This window comes from Rhinocladiella mackenziei (assembly GCF_000835555.1).
Source record: "Rhinocladiella mackenziei CBS 650.93 unplaced genomic scaffold supercont1.4, whole genome shotgun sequence".
Lineage (NCBI taxonomy): Eukaryota > Fungi > Ascomycota > Eurotiomycetes > Chaetothyriales > Herpotrichiellaceae > Rhinocladiella > Rhinocladiella mackenziei.
The window spans coordinates 2,501,663-2,529,372 of NW_013550601.1; the positions used below are offsets into that span (position 1 = coordinate 2,501,663).

The 27,710-nt window shown below is 50.7% G+C and overlaps 8 protein-coding genes across 8 annotated transcripts; 5 read left to right on the forward strand and 3 right to left on the reverse strand.

Annotated features, from left to right (window-relative positions):
* Positions 1-2,963: 2,963 nt before the first annotated feature.
* Positions 2,964-4,899, forward strand: Z518_06034 (uncharacterized protein; the record flags this gene model as incomplete). The annotated part of the gene is made up of 4 exons (XM_013416844.1): positions 2,964-3,059; positions 3,121-4,205; positions 4,380-4,460; positions 4,584-4,899. 4 exons carry the CDS (start codon positions 2,964-2,966, stop codon positions 4,897-4,899), a joined length of 1,578 nt encoding a protein of 525 aa, XP_013272298.1.
* A 1,747-nt stretch (positions 4,900-6,646) lies between these two features.
* On the reverse strand, positions 6,647-7,898 carry Z518_06035 (uncharacterized protein; the record flags this gene model as incomplete). The annotated part of the gene is made up of 3 exons (XM_013416845.1): positions 6,647-7,287; positions 7,340-7,755; positions 7,813-7,898. 3 exons carry the CDS (start codon positions 7,896-7,898, stop codon positions 6,647-6,649), a joined length of 1,143 nt encoding a protein of 380 aa, XP_013272299.1.
* A 1,071-nt stretch (positions 7,899-8,969) lies between these two features.
* Positions 8,970-10,942, forward strand: Z518_06036 (uncharacterized protein; the record flags this gene model as incomplete). The annotated part of the gene is made up of 7 exons (XM_013416846.1): positions 8,970-9,177; positions 9,234-9,448; positions 9,505-9,524; positions 9,578-9,754; positions 9,805-9,898; positions 9,992-10,053; positions 10,114-10,942. The coding sequence occupies 7 exons, from the start codon at positions 8,970-8,972 to the stop codon at positions 10,940-10,942; spliced, it is 1,605 nt and encodes a 534-aa protein (XP_013272300.1).
* A 1,735-nt stretch (positions 10,943-12,677) lies between these two features.
* On the forward strand, positions 12,678-14,201 carry Z518_06037 (uncharacterized protein; the record flags this gene model as incomplete). Its single annotated transcript, XM_013416847.1, has 1 exon — positions 12,678-14,201. One exon carries the CDS (start codon positions 12,678-12,680, stop codon positions 14,199-14,201), a length of 1,524 nt encoding a protein of 507 aa, XP_013272301.1.
* An 830-nt stretch (positions 14,202-15,031) lies between these two features.
* On the forward strand, positions 15,032-17,441 carry Z518_06038 (uncharacterized protein; the record flags this gene model as incomplete). Its single annotated transcript, XM_013416848.1, has 2 exons — positions 15,032-15,238; positions 15,291-17,441. The coding sequence occupies 2 exons, from the start codon at positions 15,032-15,034 to the stop codon at positions 17,439-17,441; spliced, it is 2,358 nt and encodes a 785-aa protein (XP_013272302.1).
* Positions 17,442-18,379: 938 nt separating this feature from the next.
* Positions 18,380-21,118, forward strand: Z518_06039 (uncharacterized protein; the record flags this gene model as incomplete). Its single annotated transcript, XM_013416849.1, has 1 exon — positions 18,380-21,118. The coding sequence occupies one exon, from the start codon at positions 18,380-18,382 to the stop codon at positions 21,116-21,118; it is 2,739 nt and encodes a 912-aa protein (XP_013272303.1).
* A 724-nt stretch (positions 21,119-21,842) lies between these two features.
* Z518_06040 (di-trans,poly-cis-decaprenylcistransferase) lies at positions 21,843-23,233 on the reverse strand (the record flags this gene model as incomplete). Its single annotated transcript, XM_013416850.1, has 2 exons — positions 21,843-22,952; positions 23,012-23,233. 2 exons carry the CDS (start codon positions 23,231-23,233, stop codon positions 21,843-21,845), a joined length of 1,332 nt encoding a protein of 443 aa, XP_013272304.1.
* Positions 23,234-23,753: 520 nt separating this feature from the next.
* On the reverse strand, positions 23,754-26,408 carry Z518_06041 (uncharacterized protein; the record flags this gene model as incomplete). Its single annotated transcript, XM_013416851.1, has 3 exons — positions 23,754-26,099; positions 26,151-26,318; positions 26,376-26,408. 3 exons carry the CDS (start codon positions 26,406-26,408, stop codon positions 23,754-23,756), a joined length of 2,547 nt encoding a protein of 848 aa, XP_013272305.1.
* Positions 26,409-27,710: the final 1,302 nt, after the last annotated feature.

Genomic DNA, 27,710 nt, shown 5'->3' on the forward strand with positions numbered 1-27,710 from the left:
TATGCTCGATTAGTGTTGATCCTTGCACACGACTGGGTTCGGTGGGTTCGTGAACCAGTATTTCCACCAACCTTTACGGTGTGCGACTTTCTCATGGCATTATATGCTAACGATCATCACGATTCAATTCGAAAGATACCTGAGCAGACACTGGGAGCTAGAATGAACTTCACTCATTTTCTATCGACTGATACACAACTTACCCCCGAGGACATTCCTGCATTATGTCGGGACCTGTTGCGCCGGAGTGCTGCGATGCAGCTATGTTGGAACCAGGAAACATACGATATACTGATTCCGGTGTACTATGGCACGGAAGATGAGACGTTCGACCCTTCGAATTGCGGAGTCATCGTAGTACAGGTGAAGAACAAAGAGAATGCCACAACACCTCGAGAGATCTTCGGGGAGGAGTTTATCAATGACAGCCCGAACACGTCGAATTCGGGCAAATCGAAGGAGATGAGTTCTGATCGCAAGCCGATGAAATTTGTGTTCACTCAGATGGCGAACCCGATCCTGTTCCTACTCTTCGATCTAGGGGTGGTCAGAAGCAGTACGGCTTACGCTCCACTTGTTCAAGTGATGCACAGCGCAAATGGAAAGCAACCTGATTTGTGGGCTATCCATTCGCGAGGACACGGCCATACCATCTTTGGCTGCCTAGAGCACTTCAAGGCTACCGATTCGAGCGAGCGGTTCTTTGCTGCGATACAAACGGGGAACACTCTGGCCGATCGACTCTCTCAGAGAAATAGAGTGTTCTCTGAAATTAATGAAAACTTCAGATATGAGAGTGAAGCGAGAATGCAGGAAGTAGAAGCAGAGCTTACCGGATCGAAGAGAAAGGAAGTAGAAAGTCCCGAGGACGAGCAGTTCGGCAAAACAGCGCGCCTGGCATAAGCACGAACAGAAATAGAAGCGCGAACTTCGCCTCGACATCTCCCCGGCTTTAATTAAAGCGTAGCGTTTAAGTGGAGCCTTTTACAGACTCCGACCGCCCTGCCCACGTGACCACCTAGAGGCCAATTTTGTTCACATGACTTGAGTCGTCGCTGATTGGTTCATGGACTGGATCCGATGGAGGATATCGTATGGCACAGAAGACAATAGTCGACGAGGGTAATTTTCGTGAGTGGAACGCCAAGGGCACCTTTTATCTAACTAAATAAAGCTTAGTGGAGTTTATGAATTTTACCATTTTGTATGCCCTCCCTCAGCATCTAATACGTCCTGACAACGCTGTGGCATCGTATCTATAAGTTGCTTCAAGTACGGAGTATACTCGACAGCTCTTTCAGATACTTGCAGGAAGCTGGCAATATTTTTATATGTATGGCCAAGGCGACGCATTAGTAGAATATCTCGACGTTGGTCGCGCGATAAACGCTTTCGTGGGGGCGTGGTGGGCGTAGTACAAGCCAAGGCACTAACTCATAAATGGATAAGCGTCCCACTCACGAAAATTACCCTTGTCGACTGTACATACATACTCCGTATGGTCCATGGATTGGATCCGATGGGCTCGGCCAATCAAAGCACAGGATTAAGTAATCCGGATTAAAGATTTTCCGGGACACAGACACACTCTACCCATTCCTGGATGGACCGTGGACTAGATCCGATAGAGTTAGCCAATTAGAGCAAAGGATTAGATAACGGACTACATATTTTCTGGCCTACAGCGGCATTCCACCCACTCCTGGATGGGCCATGGATTGGATCCGATGGGGTCAGCCAATCAGAACACAGTATTACGTAATACTCGGATTATAGAATTTCCCGAGGGTTGGCTAATCACGTGATACGAGAGGCCCTCGGTTTGCCCATGGACTGGATCCGATAGGGCCCAAGGATTTGATAGTTTCCGGATTATAGATTTTCCGGACCCCGACGGGTGGCAATCACGTGAATCGTTGTAGGGCCGCATGCGTGCGCCGCCAAGAATTGCCAAGACCCATGCGGCCAACATGACCTGACTTCGCCAACAAGCTTCTGACGTCGGAATACTTCGAAGATGCTGGTCCAGTCCACTCCCCCATCAGCATCATCAGAGTGAAGGGAACCCTTCAACTTTTACATTCTGGACTTCAACTTTTCGCTCTCGTTGCGTTCACTATTGCCGCAGCGCTTTTGATGAGGCCGTCTTTCAAGCTTGGCGTGGCACCGTCCCAACGAATCACAACTAAATGCACACGAGGTTCGATATCACCCTAGACTATTTTCTTTCCAAGAAAACTCGGCCGAGTTTTGCCATCCCTTCTAGACTCTCCTCGGCTGGATTTGTCCGTCCTGTTGGCTATCAAAACGAAGATCTCCGTCGAGAAAGATCTCTCGAGACGCGTCGAAACGTTGATATGGTTTATCGAAATGAGGTATGGAGACGGGTAATACCCTCAATACAAATTTGACCGCGGACATCAACTTCTCCAGCCGACCAAATGAGGTAAGGCTCCAACGTGGAAGGCTCCACTGTCTGGATAGTCCCAACCGGCTGATCTGCCGACCGGTGTTGATATGGGAATCCCTGGGGCGTTGCTGGGAGGTGGGTATATCCCTACGCTAAACCCTCGTTGAAACATACGGAGTACGTATCAATCGACGGGGTGGAAGTGGCAGCTAATCAATCCCATTTACTGATTTGATCATCCTTGGTGGACCATGCTTGCCCTCCATACCATTCACGTGGGATCAATTGTACGAGTCGAACCCAAACATCTGTTCCAAGCTTTTCGGCCCTTCGACAACATGGACTTCAGCGCAAGGTGCACCTCTGCTTCTTATAAGGAGACGGACCACTCAATCACCCCCTCCTTATCATGTTGATGAGCTTTTCGGAGAAGATAACGAAGACTCAGAAATATCATGGTATATAAGGATGGTCCCAGTATGATCCGACTGAGGGTCAACGATACTTTTCCAAATTTAAGGATCCACTCTTGGGCAATTTCGAGATGTATTCCATGGCCAAACCAATGTTGCTCGTCTGCCTGACGGCCGCAGTCAACTGTGCGTCCGTGGGGTATGACTCGGCAATGATGTCGTCCATCAATATCTTGGTATGTTTCCCTCACTACACGTCTCGAAAGCGCCAATTCTTTCCTGACCAATATTCCCCAGGATGCCTTTACTGAAAAATTCGACGTCGACGCAGATCTCAAAGGTCTCTTAACGGCTGCTCAAAACATTGGTGCCATCGCCGGAGGATTCATTGCCGGTTCGGTTGTGGACCGTCTGGGCCGAAAGGGAGGGATTCTCGCTTCATCCATCACCATCCTCATATCATGTCTCCTTCTCACCACGGCGAATTCAAGAGCCCAGTTCTTCGTTGGACGCTCCCTTGTCGGTCTGGCCAAAGCCTTCGATATCGCTGCCGTTCCAACATACCTGGTTGAAATGGCCCCACCCCACCGCCGTGGTCTCGTGGCCGGTTTTTACTGGGCATGCTGGCTTCTAGGATCAATAATCGCCGCCGCCGTCGGGTATGGCTCACGGTCGATCGAAGGCACTTGGTCTTGGCGCACCATATGTATCTGTATGTCCGGACCGGCCCTGGCCTGCATTCTGGTACTCTTTTTCATCCCAGAGTCTCCTCGCTGGTTAGTCTCCAAAGGTCGCGAAGAAGAAGGTCTCGATGTCCTGGCCAAATATCACGGCAATGGGGACAGAACACATCAGTTGGTTGTGTCGCAATTCCGAGAAATCAAAGAGACGATTGCATACGAGCAGGCCAACCGTTACGAAACGTGGAAAGCCTGGTGGAACGACTTCAACACGCCACCCAATCGTCGTCGGGCTTTCACTCTGGTCACATTGGGTGTCTTCGAACAAACCGTTGGATCGAGCATTATCACATTCTACACTGGTAGCGTGCTTGACCTTTCCGGCATCACCGGCGAAAAACAGCAATTCGCGATCAACCTGAGTCAGACATGCGTCGCTTTCGCGTCGGCCTTGTGTGGAATCTTCCTCATCGATAAAGTCGGTCGAGTTAAAATGCTTGTCGCTGGTTCAGTATTCTGTGCCGCGGTCCTTGCTTGCATGGCCGGTCTCACCGCACAGCAACTTGACACTCAAGCCGGACGAAATGGCATCATCGCCATGCTGTTCCTATTCCAGATGGGCTATTCGTCCACATGGACTCCCTTGTCTTTCTCTTATTGCGCCGAGGTTTTAAACTTTACTTTGAGAGCAAAAGGAATGGCGTAAGTCTTTCGTTGTCTGACCTTCCTGCTCTTGCCCGAGTCTGTTGGGATTGAACTGGTTGATCTGTTGAATATATTCACGAGCGTAGGCCTGGAGACTGCATAGACAAACATGGCAACGCGCCAAACGCAATCGAGCAATGAAACGCATGAAGCTAACAGGAGTCAACCTAGATTTTATAACATTTTCACCTCGTCTTCCGGCTTTATCAACCAATACGTCATTCCTGTTGGCCTTGCCAATATCAAGTGGAGGTAAGCGCCTGTTAACCCACTCCTTGCTGCTGCTTGAGGCATATTGCTTCGGTTTTACCGGGTCATATTCGACGATCTTCACCTCACTTCACATTCGAACACTTTCTCATCGATGCACTTTAGGTTCTACATAATCGGTGTAGTCTGGGACATCTTCATGGCCATCGTCATCGTTTTCACATACATCGAAACCAAAGGCCTCACGCTCGAACAAATCCAAAAACGCTTCGAAGGCACACCACGCTCCGAGCTAGGGAATATCCTCGAAGTCTATCACGGCGAAAAGCCGTTGCAGGAATTCGAATTGGACAATAGCAGGGGGGGTACCGCGGGCGCTTTTGCGACAGCGGCAGAGGAGACCAAAGGAAAAGGCACGTCCGCCGCCGTCAAATCCGATGCCATCGAAACCATCGCCACCACTACGAGTATTGCTCCATGAGGAGTCCAGTCCCAGACAGGAATATTGGGTAGCTATCAGCGGTAGCAGCGGCTTTTCATCGTTTTCTCCCCTGGATCGAAATACAAACAAGTCAGATTCTCAGATACCATCGGCAGACAAAGCCATTCCCGAACACAATATAGGAATACAGAAGTCTTAGCACATGGTTTCTAGAGGGGGTGTGCCGAAATTTGGAAGGGAAATCTCTGCGTCCTGTTCACATTTCTGGTCATGATCTACCTCAAGGCTAGATTCACGTAGTGCTCCCATCTTGGGATGGGTTGGGTTGGGATGTGTCGGCCTCAAAACCGCAAATCTTCAAACATACCGTCAGTGTCTGAATGTCGTGAACACCGTCCAGACTTGGTTTCATACCCACAATCTCCCTATTTCTGCGGATTGTGCTTCGTCGAAACGGTACAAGGCCGACCTCTGGACTCGGATCGATGTCGTCCTTGTCCCTCTTGTCGATATCATAGGCGGAGTCATCTTCCGATGCAACACTTTGTGCATCAGGAGCCATTACTCACGTCGAACACGTTCTCACCAGCCAATTCGCAATATATTCGCCATCGTTTGCGATTGGTCAATGGAAAGATCCAAAGCCTGGCGATTTCATGACGGGGTGACCAGAGCGATTCAACCCAAAAGTCAACCTCGCTTTCGGTCCTTTCACCTTAAAACATGTTTGGCCAGAGCCATTTAGCTCAGTCAAGTCTTCGTCTTTGCATGGCGAAGACCAAAGAAGTACAAGATATTTCTGCATCCTCTTGCTATGAAAACTGTGGGCTGGACCACCAATCTCCCCATGACCCAACCCATACTTATACCAGTTGCCAACTTATGCAGACTATATGTACTGCTCGTAGAGGAGTGGCGAGGTTTGTCGTGGTTTGTCAGTCCACCAGTGGATAGAGGCGTTGGAGTCAAATTAGCCAGATCCATAGGTCGGGGAGTGGCAGCTTCGAAACCCGCTTGGAGATAGAGATTGCAGGAATCGCGGCACTGAGAAGTTAGCGGGTTGGTCGTATAAATTCAAGGCGATTCCGCAGTTGTCGTGCGTGCAATTTCGCAGCACGGCGTGCTAGATGATCATCTACCTGACCAGGCGATCGGGGGGACGTGCTACCTCATGCATGGATAGCACCTGAGAATTACTGCTCAAATTGGATTGTGAGACATCAACATCGTGTTCAAGAGCGTTCAAGAACAGAGATTAGATCGAATCGGAAATTGGTACACGGAATAATATTTCTCCGAGTGCGCTTCCTATATGTGCATAACGGGGTTCCTTCAGGATACCCTCGTGAGTCCTCATTTGATATCATTTGCACGAGCCTGTACCAGCGTGTCCCGACATATGCATATAGGCTTCGGGCTTATGCAAGCTTGAAGCCCATATAAGACATGAACCCATATAAGCCCTAAGCTCGGAAGAGATCTCAATTACCTCGAGCAATCCTACAAAATTCAGATGAAAATACTAGGGGACACTTTGACTCTTTTGTCACACGAAGGACATCGTCAGGCTCTCCTCTGTCATCGTAGCTGGCATTTCATAGTTCATGACCCCTGTGTTCTGTCTAGTCTGGTCTGGTCTAATCGTACAAGTTCTTCTTCCCCACATGTAACGTTCCATTTCATACTGTGCTATATGTGACCGTGAACGTGAAAGTCAACATGAATGGCAGAGCCCGCCTCGAAGGTGTGCATTCTTAATTGACTAAAACAACAATAGTCCGATCGGTCACGGTCTCTCTATCGGTAGCCGCTCGACCGTGAATGTGACATCGCGACGAATCTCGTTGGCACTGGGATCATATCTCGCGGAACTGGTGGACGACGCATCTCCTGCAGCATGATCACCTGGGCCTGCTCCACGATCAGTCATATCGTGCTCTGTGGCCGTGACGATCGATTTGCTAATGGGATATGTGTCCAAGTCAAAGTCCAGCTCTTTTGAATTAAAGCGGTTACGATTCTTAGCCGGAACCCGCCAAGATTGCTGTTGATCCGGATCGGTGCGCGAGTTGGTCGGTTTCGTTCCATGGCGACTCGTCAACTTTTGCAAAATGGGAAACATTTCGCGCAGGAACACCCAGATGCCGGGAAGGGTGGTGACGTAGACGGCAACGGAGGCTTCGCGGAAGTACCAGTTCATATACACGTAGGATATCAGTGACGGCACGAGACAGTAGATTGCGCGCAGGATGGCGGCGACAATAACGAAGGTACCCATTCCAAAGATGACGCCCAAGATCAGTTTTTGTTGGATAGACAACCGAGCGACCAGGACGGGCGGGATACCGACGGCCAATATCAAGATGTCGGTGGAGATGTTGAATACGGCATTCACAATCTGGTAGTATTGGTAGGAGGAACATTGAGCTGACAACGCGATCAGCAGGAGAAACATGCTCTGATCAAGGGCGAAACAAACAGTTCGTGGGTGGTACCGCCCAATATTGCGAAAGAGGGCGGCAGATGGTGAAAAGCGCCACCTCGTCACCAAGGAACGCACAGCATACCCACACGATGACACCGTTGAGGATTTTCCGTTGTCGCAGTCCCTCGGTGACTCTTGCATAAAGAACCAACATGGCAGCTTTCATGCTCCAAATGGTGAGAAGCATGGCATGTTCGGAAACGAACACCCATTTGCTGCCGGTGACGCGACTCGCTTTGAGGGTAGGGGTAAGAGCCGCTTCTTCCTCGGGGGTCATCAAATTCGACCCGACGCCCGTCGCGATCTGATTGAAGGAGACGCAGAGAATGGTGTACCACAACAGGCCAAAGAATATGAACGCATCATCGAGCTCGAGCCTTTTGATCCCCACACGTCGAAGTTTTCCAATGCTGTTTGAGAGAGGTCAGAAAATATCCTTCGGCACAACCATTCTAACATGAACTGACAGTCTGAGGAGGATGAATAAGGCGCCGACACCGTATAAACTCCATGATTCAGGCACAAAACCTGGGTTTGGGGACTGGGTAGCCATAATGCCGGGTTTTTTGGTAGATCCAATGAACCAAATCGAATAGGGAGAGAAGTCAGGAGTCAAAAATCTGGGGCAGTCGATCTTCAAAAACACCGACCATCGTCGTACAGTTAATGCCTCGAGACAAACTCTAAGGGAGGGGGGTCCCAAGTTATCAGAACTGACTGCTGTTTTTGGCAACTCTGTGAGACTCCTTTGTGGAAGGTCGCAATTCCCGATAGGCAGTGGGTCCTCGAAGGTTGGCGCGCTGCTGACAGGACCCATCGAGATCGGAAGAAAATAAAAAGGGGGTGGCCACGGAACGCGGACCTGCATCTTTCGAGAAAATCCAAACGTCGTCTCCAGTGCTTCGGGTAGTCACCAAGCCAAGCCTGCACTTACCGTGACATTTACCATGTCTCGCGTATCTGACAAGCTCACGAGGTGCAAGCGGGGGGGGCTTTGACATTGATTGACATCTCAGGTACCCGATGTCTGAACTGGTCTTGTCAACAACGTTCTGGCGAGCAACCAGAGCCCCGTTTCGGGGTAGATCTTTGGTCACGAAGATGTGGATAGAGATCTCCCAGCCAAACTTTTCCCACGTGTGGTGGTACTGGTACTTAGCTCTATTCCACGAGGGAGAGTCCACTTTCCATGATGAGAGTGCTCCGTAGTTCCGGGGAGTAAAATTGAAGGGTTGCTTGATTGTGATGACACATAAAATCTAGGAGTTGCTTCTGTGCTCCAGTGAGAACGAGTTTCAGAGAAGGTAATAGTTTGTTGAAGTTTTTTAGTGTCTTGGTGGGTTATAACACATTTTAGCGGCTAAGCGGATGTCCGCCTCTTCCATCTGCTCTTGGCAGCCAATCACCGGGTCTCAATTTTCGCGCTATACCCCTTCCAGAGCCTCTCTCCGTTACCAGGCACTTTAAGACACGCACGCCACCGCCTTGGTACGTGGTACTCGGCGTCAATGTTCTCAATTTTTTCTTTGCTCTCCATCCCTTACTGTATATTGTTTCTTGTTCTTGATAGTTGCTTTCTTTTCCAACGTTGAGCGTCGTCAACTGTTTGCCGGTGCTGTCCAACATGCCCGACAAACACGAGGTTCCAGAGGTGTCGACCGAACCTGCCTCCGTTGAATCAGACAATTTGATCAATGCCTCTGGCCATACTCAAGAATTGTCTCGGAATTTCAGTTTGATTTCTCTGGCTGGGGTTGGTCTTGTTGTTGGCAATGTCTGGCCAGCAATCGGTGGTTCGATCTTGGTTGCTATCTTCAATGGGGGTCCTCCAGGTTTGTCTTTCCTCTGACAACATCCCGTGTTTCGCGTCTCTTCTGACATGACCCAGGCGTTCTCTACGAGTTCATTGTCGTGTCGGTCTTCTACTGGATAGTGGCGGCTTGTATCGCGGAACTCGCATCTGCCATCCCATCTTCCGCTGGTGTCTATCATTGGGCCAGCGTTACTCCTGGAAAGAAATGGGGTCGTGTTGTTGGATTTTTTGCTGGGTACTGGAATTGCTTGGCTTGGATTCTTGGTGCCGCATCCATGACCTCCATCTTTGTACGAGAAATCTTGACCCGCCACTTTTTGCCGTATGCTAATTCCTGTCCGAACAGTCTAATACTGTTGTTCAAATGTGAGCAACGATGGTCTCCCATGATCAGGATATCTTTTTCTCACGAGCGACAGGTATGCGCTAAAGCATCCAGATTTTGTCTTGCATTCGTGGCATGTCTTCGTGACTTATATCATTGTCACTTGGATCGCCTGCCTCCTTGTCTGCTTCTTCAACACCGCCATGCCTCACTTGAACAGCATTGGCATCTTCTTTATTCTTGCCGGTTTCTTGATCACCATCATTGTGGTGTACGTGGACTGAAATCTGTCAATTATGGCCATTTCTAACCATATCCCAGCACCGTGATGCCAGGCCAATCGGGACACCCTGGACATGCATCATCATCGTTCGTTTGGACAGAGTGGACAGCAGATATCGGATATCCTGATGGGGTTCGTCTTCCCCTTCCTCGATCCATGCGACTGTGCCAATGTCTAGACATATATCTCGTTCAGAACCGATGGACTAATTTGATGGATTTTTAGTTTGTCTTCGTTGCCGGCATGCTCAACGGTGCATTTTCTGTCGGAACTCCAGATACTACTAGGTGGGTATTTATTTTTCCTACCAGTTCCGACTCCCTCATTCCGTTAATGTCATGAAACAGCCATCTTGCCGAAGAAATCCCCTATCCCCAACGCAACGTTCCAATGGCGATCGCCTGCCAAATGAGCATTGGATTCATTACTGGATTCACCTATCTAATCGCCATTCTCTACGCCATTAACGACTACGATGCTCTATTCGAGTCTCCATATCCCATCGCTGAAATCTATCGACAAGCCACCGGCTCCGCCAGCGGCGCCATTGGCCTCTTGACCCTCGTTCTCATTTGCATCGGCATCTGCGTCTGCGGTCTGTACATCACCTGCGGTCGAACCCTGTGGGCCCTATCTCGCGACGGAGCAACGCCCTTCCCGCAATTTCTGAGCAAAGTCTCGCCTCGACTCGGTATGCCGTTCAACGCCACCATCGTCACTGCAGTCCTCGTGACCGTCCTCGGAGCGATCTACGTCGGCAACACGACCGCATTCAACGCTTTCGTCGGCTCTTTCGTCCTCCTGAGCTCCTCATCCTACGTCGCCGCCATCCTCCCCAACCTCCTCACCGGCCGTCGCAACATCGAAGTCTACGGACCATTCCATCTCAAGGGAGCACTAGGTTTCATCTTCAACACCATCGCCTGCGCTTACATGATTGTTTGGTTCGTCATTTACTGCTTTCCCTACGCACTTCCCACCGATGCGCAGACCATGAATTACGCCTCTCTCCTGTGGGGTGGTTTTACCATTTTTATCGCGACCTGGTGGTTCCTCGGTGCCCGGAGGAATTATCAAGGTCCCCCGCTCGTGAGGGATGGTGGTAACGTGAGTCTGGCTGATACTCTGAAGAAGATCGATCCTCAGACTCGAAAGGCCAGTATTAAGGGGGTTTAAGTCTGAGTCCGAGCGTTAGGATCCTCCAGGGCATTTTGCTTGTCTCCTTTGGAAGACTTGTATATCAACCTCTATTCGCCATGTCCTCTGAAGAGATTGAAACAAACCCCTTTATTCTAAGGGCTTTTGATCTGTGCTAGTATTTTGTACTCCCTGTTCGCAAGGATGCTAGATCAAAAATTTTAGATTTGAAGATAAAAAATGAAGCATACAAAAGCAAGTGGGTACATAAGGGCTTTCGTCACTTCGTATAGTCCAGAGTCTCTATCATTCTCAAGGTCATTTCATTCCATCACCACAATACAAAGACTGCGCGCATCGAGCTCAAGTCCAAATACAGGGATGCAGTGCTATGCTACCCTACCTCATGCTTTGGTTCATTCCGTCAACATGGTTTTCATCGTCGTCGTCATTGGGAGGATAGTAACATCGGTCATGTCCTGGAGGCTTCCAGGGTAATAGGTTTGCATGCAAGAGGAACATCTGGGATAAAACGGTCTATTAAAGCTAGAGAACTCCAGGAATCTGTCCGAGCCCTTCGAAAAGATACATATTGGAGAAAATCCCCATGCACAGCGAACAATATCACGCATAATCACATGACGGCGGAAATACTGGATACATTTTCTCGCTGGTGAACTGGCCTCGACTGGGCTGGTGTGACAATGGGGACTGGTGCCGGGATAGGTGAGAAAAGTAACGACACAGAGAGTACTTGCAAATACCACAATCACGATTTTCCAGGGTATGAATGACCAACTTCATCCCCGCTTACCGAACGGGTCTGAGAAGAACGTTCCCAGCTGGGTGTTCTTTGGATCAAATCGGTTTCTACCCTTCTCGCTAGCGACTCTTCTCCATCTAGTTAGGGAGATCTGGGCTAACAGATTTTTGATCTGTGGAAAGTCGATCGTTGAAGCCGAACACCGCTTTGTTTCTTGATCGGGTTCCTAAAATGAACTACGTTTTTCTCACGTCTCGTGTGGAAATGCTCGAGTTCTGCAGAAAAGAATCGCTGATTCTGGGAATACTAGATCCATATCGCGGTATCTTTGGCATCGAGAGGGGGGACTTTTTCCATGACATTGACACAGAGAGCTCCGATTCTAGCGTTCTGATTTTCAGCGACCCATCCATGAGCCTAGAACAATGCGACCGTCAGAGCTCATCATACCGACTAACGGTGCAGAGGCCAGGCAACAGTCTTTCGGATTGGACACCAACTCCCATTTAAACGCAGCAGAAACTCGTAACCGATTTCTACTTCCGGCAGCCTCCGACACGGTCCGAATTGCTTTCCCAAAGAGCTAACCCAGGCTCTGCAGTCTGTGCATTGAAATTGAAATCGAGGCTGTCGCCATGCAAATGTCAGTTTAGAACAGGTGCGACGGACGGGTTCGCTGGGTCAACCTCAAATGTTGAACAGCAATGCACTCGAGTGCAATGGCGTGTAGAATTCGATACTGGTCGCTATTGCGGACCGCGGGGAGAGGCTGCGCATTTTCAGGCGCCCCGGCTGAGTCGCATCTCGAATTTCTCTGCTGCCTGAAAACTTGACTTCCCTTCTCTACCCAGCCTTGTCACGGAAATCTCTCTATTTCCATGAAACACGCCTGGCAGGTGGCAGCCTCCTCATTTGCTGGCGAGAAGTAGTCCTCGCGTCGACCACCTTCAAAATTGGACAATGAATTGATCTCCTGCCTCTTTGGCCTCCTTGTCTACAACACCTTGAGCCATGTTTCGATTCAAGAGCGCCATCTCGACTCTGGGAGGAGGTCATGGTGCCCCGGTCGACATTCATCCCGACGAAGTCCAGTCAGGAGAAGAAGAGGATCAGGTTCGCCCGTTACCTTCCCCTGCTCCCTCTACTGTCTCGGACACGATGTCGGTTCCAGTGATACCTCCATGGGTGAGAGAACTGAATAACTCTCGGACAACGAGACACAGTCGTGCTTCATCGGTCGTGTCCACGCGAACCAAGTTCTCAACCACCACCTTACAAGAGGATGCCAGAAGCATCGACATTAACGTTGGTGGACAATATTTCAGAATCAGTCGAGATGGTTCACGGATTACCGCCGACGCTCCACCGCCATACACTGGCCCCGGCGAAACCATTCGCTTTCAAAGCGGCCAAGCGAATGGTGCTCCCAATTATGATAGCCAGTATGCATTTGACGAACGAGACCAGGACGCTTCTGACCCTGAGGATGGAGCAGTGACTCCCACGTCGACCTCTGCTGTACGTGCTAATATTCTAGACCCCACAGAGTTCCATATGCCATCTCCGGTGGGACACGAGCAGCTGAATCACCGCTCATCATCTGCCACGCTGGTTGACTCTGCCCGGACGGCCGATACAGAAGATGTATCGGATCGGAGATCGTCCTATGAGGCTGGAGATGACGTTTTGTCTATCGATATGCAAGGAAGAAGCAGAACAAGGCCCCCTTCAGAGGACGCACCGCGCGCGACGAGAAATTCAATGCATTGTTCGTCATCTGTGAGAAGGGGAAACCGCCTCCAGTTGCCGACTCTCATCACCTCAACTGATAACCCTCGAATTGTCAATCGATTCCGACGGTATCGACGAGGGTCGGCTCCATGCTCGGGGCGTCCCTTCGCAGTCCGATCTGCGGGACCAGTGCTATCCGGTCTTCCAGATAGCCGTGAACCCCGATCTCCCGACTATATTGGGAGGAATGCCAACGGAGTATTCCCGCTCCCTGTTAGATCGGCCACGACTCGGCAGTCTGGCTTCACAGAGCACCACGGATCAACCACTACAGCTTCAAGGACGGAAGGGAGGCCTTTCGAAGACAGTGATGCACCGGTGAACAATCACACTCCCTTACCAATGGACAATGAGAACGACATCAGTCTTCATTACGCTCGAATGATGCGTAAATTAGATTATGGGCACCGGAAGATCCTCCATCTCAAGGATAAAGAACTGGCGGAGCTGAGGATGAGATTGCACGAGAAGGATATTGTCTTGAGGCAACAACTACGAGCCAAAGACTTTCTGATTGACGACCTCAAGACGCGACTGGTCAACCTGGAGGAGAATATGGAAACCATGCTGGAAAAAGCACGGAATCAGGTCGAGGACTTGTGGGAATGTCGGTGGAAAGATCGTGACTTCCACCTTCGAGAGCGAATGAGACGGATTGAAGAAGAGGCGCAAAGGACGATCGAGAGAATTCGAACAGGTCAGTCCAGGACCAACGAGGAACCGACCACTCCATTGGCAGAATGAATGGGCACCAAATGGTTGATGGGGGTTAGGTTGGAGGAAAAAAGAAACCAGGCTGTCGACATGGGGCTCCAGGTACCCCACGGCGAATGTTGTATGATTTGCTGTTATGAATGTATGAGGAGATGAGGAATGTCATAATCAATCTAGAACGGGGGGTTGGGATACGTGAGGACACGTGGTATAATCGGGTGAGTGTGTATTGGGACAAAAGGTTCTCAGGTTGTCGAGGCTGTGGGCTGGTTGCCCCACTACAAAGACCAACCACAGCATCTTTTCCAACTTCCTCCGGATAATTAATGCAAAATAGGGAGATGAGGATGACTCCGGAGGACTGATCTGTATGCTGACATTCATCTTCTGATTTTGAGCTATCCACTTGAAAGAAATGTGTACAACGAGCATACGAAGTGTGACATCGAACCGACACAGGCTCAATGACTTCATCCCGCATGCAAACTAAGCCAGTTCAGTCCACTGTTTCTCAACTTTCCCTTCTCAACATTCGCGTAGCAGATAAACCACCTCAAGGGAAAAAAAAAAAAACCTTAACCACTTTCCTCACTCCTCTCTCTTTCGCCTGTATCCATCACTTTCATGTCTTCGTGAGAATCTTTTTCCTCTTGACACTTTTATCTCCGTTCGTATAATCTAATCTTTCCATCTTTCTCCTCTCCTTGTCCATCTCTCACAACCCGTTCCAACTCCAGCCTCCTTGCACCACCTCCTATGCGCCCTCTTACCTCCCCTCGTTCGACACAGCGCCTTCTCGAGAATAAAAACTTGTCTCTTTCTCTCCGTCTCTTCCACCACGGGGTCCGAGAAAAAGAATCATGCCTACCAGGGCAGTGACAGCTAGGAGCTCACGCCGGACTAAGAAGAAAGGCAACCAGCTACAAAGACCATGGCTGTACGATCTAGTTTTGTGGGCACTCTCTGTCCTCATTGATCTCTTCTTTCGTGAGGTCCATCCTCGAGGAGCATGGAAAGTCCCTAGACAAGGTCCCATCATTCTTGTGGCAGCCCCTCACGCCAATCAGGTATAAAAGGTCCGCCATCACCGGCCAAGAGATGGTACTAACCATGGGACAGTTCGTCGATTCGCTGATTCTGATGAGAATTCTCAAGACCGAGGCCAGGAGGAGGATTTCATATCTGATCGCGGAGAAATCTACCAAACGTAAATTTATTGGGACTTTGTCCGCTGCAATCGGAGCGATCCCGGTTGGCAGGGCCCTTGACAAAGTGAAGCCAGCTGAGGGCAAGATATTTCTCCCTGACCAAGACAATGATCCGACCCTGATCTGCGGTGTCGGAACTGATTTCAAGAATGGTGACTTTCAAGTCGGAGGACTGATTGTGTTACCCAAAGTGAGAGGCCAAACACCAAGCACCGAAATTGCTGAGATTATATCCTCGACCGAACTTCGCCTCAAGAAGCCTTTCAAAACCCAAGAAGCTTTAGAGTCGCTGACCGGCACTGGCTCCACGAGCGGAACGAGCGAAGATCACCACGGAAACCGGGTCGGGTCTCGCGGCTGTCCATTCAGGGTCGCCCCATACGTAGACCAAACCAAAGTCTACAACGCTGTATTTGAGGAACTTGAGGCCGGCGGTTGTATTGGCATTTTCCCGGAAGGCGGTAGCCATGACCGGCCAGACCTCTTGCCTCTCAAAGCAGGTGTTGCCATCATGGCCCTCGGGGCCGAAGCCAATCATCCCGGTTGCGGTGTCAAGATCATCCCTATTGGCATGAACTACTTCCACGCGCACAAATTCCGATCCCGGGCGGTGATTGAATTTGGTCACCCCATTGAAGTTCATCCGGAACAAGTTGAAGCATACAAGGCTGGTGACCGGAGAAATGCCGTCGGATCTCTGCTCGAAACAGTGTTTCAAGGACTGATGTCCGTCACGCAGTCCTGTCCTGACTATGACACACTCATGCTAGTGCAAGCTGCTAGAAGGTTGTACAATCCTACGGGGAAGAAACTGCCACTTCCACTTGTGGTCGAGCTCAACCGACGTCTTGTCAAAGGCTACACGACATATCAGAATGATCCGCGAGTCGTGGTCCTGAAGAAGGATATCAGTGACTATAACCGCAGGCTTCGAGCTCTTGGAATCCGAGACCACCAAGTCGAATGGGGAAATCCTGCCAAACGACCCTGGTGGCTTATTCTCAGCACACTGATATACAGATTGGGCGAGCTTTTGTTTTTGGGCCTCGGCACTCTTCCAGGCCTGGCCATGTTTTGGCCCGTCTTTGTTACCGCCAAAGTCATATCGGCCAGAAAGTCACGAGAAGCGCTCGCCGCCTCGACTGTGAAACTACAAGGTCGCGACGTCATCACGACATGGAAGCTACTTGTGGCCATGGCATTCGCACCGGCGCTTTACATTTACTATACCGTCATCATGTCCTTGTGGCTATTATACAACCGCCGCGAAGGATACTACACCTCCCGCGTGCCTTGGTGGATGGTTGCGCGGTCATACGTCCCCGACTTCGTCCCGGTCTGGCTCTTCGCCATTCTGTTCTTTATCTTGTGTATTAGCATCACTTTTGCGGCATTGAGAATTGGCGAGATTGGTATGGATGTGATCAAGTCATTGCCGCCACTCTTTGTCGCTCTCAACCCTCGTTCGTCCAGTCGGATAGTAAAACTGCGACAGAGACGGGAAGCACTCTCGAAAAAGGTCACCGAACTCATCAATACCTTGGGACCGGAGATCTTCCCCGACTTTGACGCCGAGAGGATCATGGCAGATCCCTTCCGAGAGGGAGCCTATCAAAGCAAATATAAGAAAATGCCCGAGGAACCAAGAATGTCAGACTCGGCCGAACCGACCACACCCACCTCGGGTGTTTTCGAAGAGAGATCTTCGGACTCGGCGGGCTCCAAATCTTTCAGCTTTCTCCCATCGAATGAGTCGTTTGGCAACATTGGCGGGTTCGGATTTTTTGCATCCAGACCGGCGACACCCAAGAGCCGGAGCAGGAGCAGTTCCGCTGGCGGGGCGCTGTCTTCGACGGGGATGCCGGTCAGAGCACTGAGTACCTTGGACAATAGAGAAAGCTTTGACGAGGTCAGCAAGCGCATTCGAGGGGCAATGCGCGAAAGAGGTCGAAAACGTGAAAGTGAAGCGGCAGAAACAGGTACGGAAAGTAGCTGGGACATGGCGTCCGACGGGCAGATAACCCCAACGACAGAGGATGAGGAACCTAAGAAGGACAGGTAGACAGTGGACACACTGATGATGATGATGCGGATGGTCAACAATCAACGATGTACGATTTACGAGGCACAGCAAGTGCAGGGCCTGTCGAGGCGACCATATTAATTTTTGTTCTGCATTGATGTATGTAGCGACGACATGGGTGAAATTTGGGATCATCGTGTTGTAATACAGTACCAAACTCACCTCGCAAGTAATTGAAAGACCCAACCAGGCTGGTGTGCTCGTCGTCCATCGACTGGGTCGACCACCTGGCAACGAGGCGGCGTTGCGGCTCCATGTCGTGCTCGGTGCTACGCGGCTACGTTGGTGGTTCAGGCAGCGGTTCTCGCTCGGGGGAGCGGGGGACATACCGAATCACGAGGATGGAGCGATCTGGAGGATCTGAAGTAATGAGAGCCTGGTTAGAAAACCAAGGCCGCTCGCAGGCGAAAATCCAACTTGCATCCGCATCTGCATCTCTCCGCCAACACCAACATAAGTCAGCCAGTCGTGTGGCCAGGCACTCCTTCTTTCGAGCATCCTTCTATTCTTCCTGTTACGGAAGACTGCCATCATGCTTCACTTCTCAAATTGTCATATTCGTTGAATTCTGCATGCGTTGATTTGTATGTCTTCTTCCACCTGCGCCTAAAACACGACCAGTCAGGCCTGTCTGCCAACGAGACCGTGAACCTGGCCTCATTCTCGATAAACAATCTATTTTCACACACCGCCTGTCTGCCAGACGTTATTTAACCACGATCCTATCGCAAATCGTGTTCGAATCGACCCCAACAACTTTCCAGCCTTTGCATGAATCTATGGAACCTTTCGAGTCCCACCTCGACCCCCACCGCCCTTCCTACCCTTCCTCCACAAATACTCCCTTTCGTCTAGATGAGGGTTTCTCAGAGGAAACCTCCAGCCAGGATGACAACAGCCGGGGGATGTTTGCGGCCATGGCTGCGCGTTTCCAAGAATGGGTGATGGCCCAGAATGAGGATGCGCGAGCTGAGATCGCCTACGAAGTTTTGCGAACCCTTCGAACCTCTCATATTGCCGCCGTGGTCGAAAGATTGACTCCTCTGTTACACATGGATCCTCTGGAAAAGTTGCCACCTGAAATCACATCTCAGATCTTCTCGTACCTAGATGCCAACACCTTGTTGACCGCCTCGCTCGCCTCACGAACGTGGCGGGGTCGTATTATGGATACGATGCTCTGGCAAGAGTTGTACAAGAACCAAGGTTGGGGCCTGGACAACAAGGAGATCAAATTATTCGAGAGCGTGCATAACTCTTTTGTTCGACACGAATTCAAAAAGGCGCGTGGGCAGCTTTCTGGTCAACCTCGACCTAAGAAGCGTGCCACATCAGACTGGCTCGAGTCAAGAGGGCAGAAGGTTTCGGCTGACGTTTCTCAATGGCGTGAACAACACGGTGTGGTTGAAGCAGATACCGACATGCAATCAGAAACCGATGACCAGGAGATGCAGGACGCGCCAACGAGCATTCATAATTCCCCCCAACGTCCAAACAAACGGCAGAGTCAAGATTCTGGTGATGAAACGGATTTCTATCCCAGTTCAGCGGAAGCGGGCGAAGACGAAGACGCGATCAAAACAGTTCAGCCTCTTGACCCTCCTTTCAAACCCAAGTTGATCGCCTACGATGCCAATGGTCGCGAAAAACTCAACTGGATCTCTCTATACAAGCAACGCTATAAATTGGAGCAAAACTGGACCACGGGACGATTTACTACATTTCAGCTACCACACCCCGCCTATCCCAATGAAGCTCACACCGAGTGTGTCTACACCATTCAGTTTTATGGAAAGTGGCTGGTCAGCGGTAGTCGTGACAAGACTTTGCGAATATGGGACCTTGAAACCAGGCGGTTACGGGGGAAACCTCTAGTCGGCCACTCTCAATCCGTTTTGTGCCTACAATTCGACCCCAGCGAGAAAGAAGATCTCATTATCTCTGGCAGTAGCGATGCCAGTGTTATTATCTGGCGATTCTCCACCGGCCAGAAAATTCACGAGATTCCGTCTGCCCATGAAGAGTCCGTTCTCAACCTCAGATTCGACCATCGGTATTTGGTCACCTGTTCCAAAGATCGACGTATTAAAATATGGAATCGTCGGCATCTGACCGCCACAGACCCAGATTATCCCAAGATTAAACGCGACAGCCCTGCACGAGTGCCTTTATACATTGTCAACACATCAGAAATGGAACCGTCTCTGTTGGAGGCCAGAATGGCCAATGGCAGCATCCGAGCTCTGAAACCGTATACGCTTTTGTTGACTCTGGAAGGACATGGTGCCGCCGTCAATGCCATCCAGATCAATGGTGATCTCATCGTATCGGCATCTGGTGATAGACTCATCAAGGTGTGGAGTGCTCGAGATGGCCGACTTTTGAGAACACTTCAGGGTCATCAAAAGGGTATTGCCTGCGTCCAGTTCGATAGCAGACGGATCGTCAGTGGCAGTAGTGATAACACGGTGAAGATATATGACCCTTACACCAGCGCCGAGGTCGCAGAGTTGAAAGGTCATACTAATCTTGTTCGAACCGTTCAAGCGGGATTTGGTGACGTGCCGGGGGCTGATGAAGATGACAGTTGCAAGGCGAGGGATGCGGAGAGAAAATACTTTGATGATCTCAACAACGGTATTATTCTGGAGAATAGAACGCGAAGTCGACGCATCCGGAACGGCGAAAACGGGACTTCTCGACTTGCTTTGGGTTCTAAATTGCCTCCGGGAGGCGGCGGCAGCAAATGGGGTCGCATTGTTTCAGGCTCTTATGATGAATCGATCATTATTTGGCGCAAGAATTCGCAGGGCGATTGGGTTGTCGGTCAGACGTTACGTCAGGCGCCGGTTGTCCAACAGACAACACGACAGCGTTCTAATCCACAGGTGACCGTTCCGAATCTGACACCACCGGTGTTGAATCCGGTTGCTGCTGGTCCTGTTCCGGTGTCCGAGATTCCTTCAACCTCAAACAATGCCGGTCCAGCGGGAGCGGCAAATCCCGCAGCAATGTCTGCTTCACAGATAGTCCAACAAGCCATGGGAACATCCATGGTCAGCCTTGGAGCCGGCATCTCAAATGTTGTGGGCCTTGGGAGGGTATTGAATGGGCCGCTCACCGCATCGCGGAATGGTGCCAACCACCCTCAAAGCTTTTCCTCCAGTTCGGTTGTCAACGGCAATGCTCAAACAGGAGTACCATCTGCCATGGCGCACCCCCAAACGGCTGTGTCTCAGGCCGTCCAACAGGCTTTGGTCCAGGCTGGACAACAAAGACCGCAGCCGAATCACCAGAATGGATTGCAGAATCCAACCCCACAGCAACCTAGCCATATGGCCGACGGTTCGAATACCTCTGTAAATGGCCATGCTCAACCTCAGCAACAACAAAACCCCCTTCCCCATCATCCTCACCATCCCCATCCAGGAGCACAACAATCCCATCAAGCAGGACCAGCCCAAGCCCAAGCCCAAGCCCATGGCCAAGGCCAACAACCTCAACCACAGCAGTCTTCTGTTTCCCGAGTTTTCAAGCTCCAATTTGACGCAAGACGAATCGTGTGCTGTTCTCAAGATAGAAGAATTGTGGGATGGGATTTTGCCAACGGAGATCCAGAGATTATTGAAGCTAGTCGATTTTTCGTGGGGCCTTGAAGAGTCGTCTTCTGAAGTGCAGACCTAAGATTTCGTGGACCTGTTGATCTCAGCGTTTTGGCCCAATTAGGGCTATTTGTTCTTTATTTGCATCGGCATCGGCATTGGGGAAATCGGGGGCACTGGGCGGTCGAAAATTTCACGACAATGGTGAAAGATAAAAAATTACCTTTAAACTCCGAATTCTGTCGAGCTTTCTATTTTGGGTTGTTTGAACGAAAACCAGCGTCATTCATTGCGAGAAATCAACGGCAAAAGAGGACAGAAAATATTCCGGATGTGGAACAGCCGAATTTGACCCATGACGAGGACGAAGGTGTCAGCAATCTCCATCTAGTCCGACCCATTTTCATTTTTGAAATGAATATCAGGAAGACAGGTATTTATGCAGTGAATCCAATCCAGTCCAATCCAATCCAATTCAAATTCTTTCGAGGAGAAGCAGAAAGAGGGTATATTTACATAAATGATGTAGGCTACAAGTTTCTTTTTAGTGGACGCCAGTGATCGTGACCATAAGAAATCCATCGCCAAAGCCGTTGCGACGCCATCTATGACTCTATACACCTAAGGCTAAATGCTGCGGATCAAATCACACCAACACAAGACACGGAAGCAAAGCAGGACAAAGCCAGAGTCAGACTGCCAGCCTGAAACCTGCCAGCCGGCCAAACCATTTCACCAACTCGCTCAGTCCATTGCTCCATCATTTGCGCTTCAGTTTTCAAGACGCATGCGCTTTTGCAGGTCTTTGCGTTTCAGCATGTTTCGCCGCCGTCTTATGAGTCTTGTTGCCAGCACCAGAACCGACACGAGCAGATGCCTTGGTGCTTTTCGCACTCTTGCTCAGTTCGACGTCCAAGTCATCTTCTTGACCTGCTTCTTTCGCCACCTTCCTTACACGCCACTGCCACTCCCAGAGCACAGGGAGAAAACTCCACAGGTCAAAGTCTGGCCAGAGCACGTCGAGAAAGACGATCTGCGTGTCTTCGTGGCATTGCCAGAGCATGAAGTCCGAAAGGCGACTGACGCCGCTGGTACGGATGAGGAGATCAATGGAGGGATCGGAGGCGGTGTACATGTGCGAGTTCAGGGTGGCGGGGGTGATGAGTTCGGGGGAGCGGTATTGAGGTTGAAGCCGAATGGTGGATGTTGTCAAGGGCGAAGCGGAGGTAGCTGTTGGTTTTTGGTCGAGTAAGGAAGAAGTCATAAGGGGGTCGTCTTGGTGGAGGGTGGTGGATGTCGAGACGGAAGAGGTCTCGTGATCGTGTTCTGATGGGTCTGAGGGGTCGGCTGAGTAGGATGATAGCGATGTCGTGCTGGATGATGGAGACTGCAAATCCGACCCTGGCAGCTGGAGGTACATCGTTGAGCCTGATGATGTCGCAGTATGCTCCGAAAACTGCTGCGAGCGGATCGTGTTCGTTATGCGCTCTTCTCTGAACGGGCTTCTTCGTTCGTTGTCTGGCCCGTTTGCTGGGACGATGGGCCGACTATATTCTTCCACCGTATCTCTGATGGCCGATGTGATTTCCTCCCTGCTCGTGTAAGGGAAACACACGTTTAAAACGCAATTCCCGTTTTGCGACGTCATTTCCACCGCCCGATCCATCGCCTCCAGTACGTCGGGCTTGATTAATTCCCTCTGGCCCAGAATGCGGATACGTGCGCCGTAGCGGTCGAGCAAGTCGCCGTGTTGGGTCAGTTGCTTCAGTTTGATCTTGGCCATGTCCATGAGGGCGTCGACTTCGTATTTCGAGCGTTTGAAGTTCTCGATGCTAAAAGCGTAGATCGTCACATGTGTGACGCCGGATTTGTAGCATACTTCGAGAATCTGAATTCGAGAAAGGATCTTGTCAGCTTGTGTCCTTTTGGAAGCAGAATTCCCCCTACTTTGGCCAAAGCTTCAAAGCCCAAATTATGACCTTCCACCGTCTCAATTCGGTGATTTTTAGCAAACCGTCGGTTTCCGTCCATCACAAAAGCGACGTGTTGGGGGACCGGGCCATGGCGCAGAGCCCCGATGAGGAGTTCTCGGAGTTGATTGAGCGCCCATTCGGCGGGAGGAGACGATAGAAGCCATCTGCTAACGTGGGACATATGTCTGGAAGTCATCGTAGAGTTGCAGAGGCGGGAATGAGTGGGAAGTCGGTTGCAAGTGGGGGGATCTTTGCGTAGACAGGCTACGGTTGCTTGGAGGCTTTGAGGAGGAGATGGTGAATAAAGAGTGAGGTTCAAACGAAGGTCGCAGACCTCAAACGAGGGTATTGAGAAAAGAGTGTATGGGCCCCCAGAAATACGCAATCGAGGTGAGAGGTCTACGTGGCTGGATCGACAGGTGAGCTGCGCCAACCAGGAATTTTCTTGTTGAAATCCGGGGACCAATGAGGCTCAGGAGCCCGGTCCAGGAATTTCCGCCCCGAGAACTTGGCATGTGGACGGAGAAGGGGAGGGAGATTCAGGTACAGTAAGTTGCTGAAATTTTTTCAATTTATTCATTCAATACAAACAACTAGCATACTGTAAGGATTCAGACTACAAGCGACACAGTCCGCAAAAGGTCTGTCTTCGATCAGAGTCCATTTTTCCGTTACATATTGCACAAAGTTAGGGAACATTGGATATCGGTCAGTATTCAAGCACTCTCCCTTTCACCTCCTCGGCTACCCGCTCCACCTGGAAGTAGCACGTCCGGAAGCTTGATGCCAACATTTCCTTTGGGTCCAGTCTCTTTATCCTTCTTAGGCTGGGGGGGTCCGCCACTTCCTTTATCATTTTCGTCCTTCTCCCGAAGTTCCACTTCCAGTCGTTTCAATTTTTCTCCTCTCAGAATCCTCAGGACTTCTTCTCGATCGAGTGTTTCAAATTCGATGAGGGCGTCTTTGAGCGTTTCCAGCTCTTTTCGCTTCTCCTTGACAATTCGATCGGCCCGCTGTCGGCCTCCTTCGACAATTTCTCGAACCTCGTGTTCAATTTCCTGCTTCGTTTCGCTCGACAACCGTTCATAATCCGACGCCAAATCCACATTTCCAAGCTTAGGCGAATAGCCGAATGAGGTCACCATGCGCCACGCTGTTGCCGTGGCGGATTGGACGTCACCTGCAATACCGCTCGACACCTTGTTGGGACCATAGATCAGTTCTTCTGCTGCTCGGCCACCCATTGAAACGTCAATTTGAGCCAGCATTTGGTCATAACTCCGGCTCACCGCGTCCATTTCCGGCAAGAAATGTGTCACACCCAGCGCTTGGCCACGGGGAATAATGGTGACCTTGTATAATTGACTGCTGTTCGGGGTGTACAGGTTGACCAAAGCGTGACCAGCTTCATGGTAAGCCGTCATGATCTTGTCTTTGTCTCGAATCATCCGGGATTTGGCCTCCGCACCCATCATAATCTTGTCCTTGGCCCATTCAAAATTTTGTGCATTGACCTTCTTGTACTTCAACCGGGACGCATTCACGGCTGCTTGGTTGCAAAGATTGGCGAGATCGGCACCCGACATCCCACTGGTAGCTCGGGCCAGATTGGTCACATCCACATCGGCGGCTACGGGCATATTCTTCATATGATGCTTCAAAATCTCAATGCGGCCTCGAACATCAGGTAGAGGCACGTTGACGTGTCGGTCGAATCGTCCCGGTCGAGTGAGCGCTTTGTCCAGAGACTCGGGATAGTTGGTCGCGCCGATCAGAATGACCCCCGTGCTCGGACTGAACCCATCGAGCTCGGTTAACAACTGGTTCAGCGTCTGCTTGGCATAGGCGGGATCACGAGCATTTCGTTTGCCTCCCACCGCATCCAGTTCGTCAATGAAGATGATGGACGGGGCCTTGTTCCGAGCCTGGGCAAAAAGATCTCGGACACGCTTCGCACCCACGCCGACATATAACTCGTCGAACTCGGAACCAGACATGTAGAAGACCGGGACACCCGCTTCGCCGGCGACAGCGCGGGCAAGCATCGTCTTTCCCGTGCCGGGTGGGCCGACTAAGAGGACGCCTTTGGGAAGTTTGCCCCCCAATTGGTTGAATTTCTCGGGATTGGTCAAAAATTCAACCAATTCTTGGAGTTCTTCCTTGGCTTCATCGCAACCGTGGACGTCACTAAAACGAACCGTCTGGTGTTGAGGTTGGACTTCATTGTTCTGTCCCACTCGGGTCCTCAAGGTCCCCGAGAATTCAACAACCATGGTGAGGATGACCAGAAGGAAGTATCCCGCCAGGCCCACCCAGAGAAATGTCTTGACCCACTTCAGCACCGTGGCTCCCCATGACTCTTCCACGACGACATATAATGGTGAATCCTTGGCGCCGGTACCGGATTTGTTTCCCGGCATGACCATGTGCCCGCCATATTGGTGGGCAGCCACGGACTGCGCGACCGCTTGCAGTTTTTGAGGGTTTAGCTCACTGTCCGGCGACACAGCCCCATTCGCCAATGAACCCGTCATTTGCAAGGCCTTGAGATACGATGCTTCGGCGGCCGGACTAGTGGCGTAGCGTCCAGACTTGTATCGCTCGATGACAATCTTGGGCATATTCGCTCGCAAAAGAGCCGCGTAAAAAGCATTTTGCGCCGTAGGGCTGTTGGGATTGTTGTTGGCCGTTCGCTCCGCATGTGCAAGCAGGTTTTGGTTGGAGGCCGGCTGGAATGTGCTGGAGAAGTTCCGACGTTGGTTCTGGAAAGGCAAATCCCCTCTACGTGGAGGACCGAAGAGAAGAGAGGTCATCGGAGACGGGGTTCGAGGATGACTCGTGTTCGCTCTGGTGGCCATTCGCACGGCCGGGGCCACCGGCACACTGGTTGAGATAGACCGCCGTATGACTTGAAGAGGGTTTTGATACGGTAAGGTAGTTGTACGTAACTTGTTCGAAACCCAAGGGTGCGACTGAGGAGGAGTGAGTTGGGGCGGGTCCGAGCGGAGGGCGTCGATCGGAACGGAGGACAAGAACTCAGGAAGGGCAATCTTGGACGATTCCTGAGAGGCGTCAGTCATGCTCCGGCTTGGGGAGATGCGAGCATCACTCACATTCGACATATTAACCCTCTTGGTCGTTATTGAATGTGATGGCCGAACAGTTGATATATCTCCGTCCGACCGCCGTCGCCCGAGACGATGACGGCGCAGAGTGGCCAGCGGCGAAGTGAAAAATGAGGGTAATGTTGTCAAGACATCGGGACCAATGGCGAACAGGCTCTGTTTAGACACAAGAATCAGCGACGGTCGATTTTCAACGGCGATGGGGAAACGTACGGGAAGCTGCGCGAGCGGAGCCTGTAGGGCCATGTTTGACAGTTGGGTGGCGGCAGCAGCCGCAAAGAACCGTGTGAGATTATCAGAAGAGAAGATTGCAAAATAAACAAAGTTCAAAAGAATGGAACAAAGTCTGAACAGATGTCGCACCTTGCCACGCCGTGGATTCTAGCACGATAGATTTGGCGGGCAGGCGATGACCGGAACGAAGAGAAGCCGGACGTCAAAGGTGGATGGAATCATGGAAGTCGGCCGATGGATTGCCAAGGCAGTCACTCACGTGAGACTTCGTCCGCACACGTGACCGCAATACCGGTCCAAACGGAAATCACAGTACAGACCACGTAACTCCCCCGTAACCTTTCTCTGATTGGTTGGTAAATTTATTCAATTCTTGAACTGTGCTGGTCACCTCGTCAACTCCACGATGACGGCCTCTAGCGTCGGCAATGGTTTCTATAGAATGGTCAAGACTGACATTCAATGTGCTCAAGGTAAAGACATGTTGGCAGTCCACATTGGGTCTAGCCTAGTCACGTGCACCGCAGCCTTCGTGGCCTTTTTGTAGGGGGGTATTATTCTGTACACCAACTTTTGTTATTCTGTACACCGGAAAACCTGCTTATTCTGTACACCATGCCTCAACTCTCCTTATTCTGTACACCACCACCTCTCTCTCGCCTTATTCTGTACACTTAACGCTCTCATCCTGTTATTCTGTACACCGCGCTAACAGAGCTTGTTGCCGTTGGCCCGGCGATGGCGAGAAAACACTAGTAAGTGGCGTAGCTGTGGAGGGGTGACGCGTTAAACTCTCCCCGTTATAGGTGGTTGCGAAGCAATAAACACATTTGATTCCCTTTTCCTTGGTAGATAAGTACCGTGCATTTTGAGCTTCTCTGTATACTTTGTAAATTATTGTGGCCTACACAGCCGGATTTGTGTAGAGATCCCCTGCACGGTCGATACCTCGTGCTGACTAAGGTAACAAACCAGCGCCCATAGGCTTGGGAGGACCGCTCATAAGCCGGAGGGGGAAACCGCCCATGAACCGGGGGGAAACCGCCCATAAGCCGGGGGGCAACTGCCCCGCTTATGGGCGGTTCCCACCCAAGCCTATGGGCGCTGGTTTGTTACCTTAGTCAGCACGAGGTATCGACCGTGCAGAGGATACCATCGTTAACCATCATTTCTGCATTCTATATAGGCAGACTTAGGTGTTGTGACATCACGTATCTTCGAACTGCGCAGATAACCGGAAAAATAAAAATCCGGACCAATCAAAAGCGGTGTACAGAATAACAAAATGTGGTGTACAGAATAACATTACCCCTT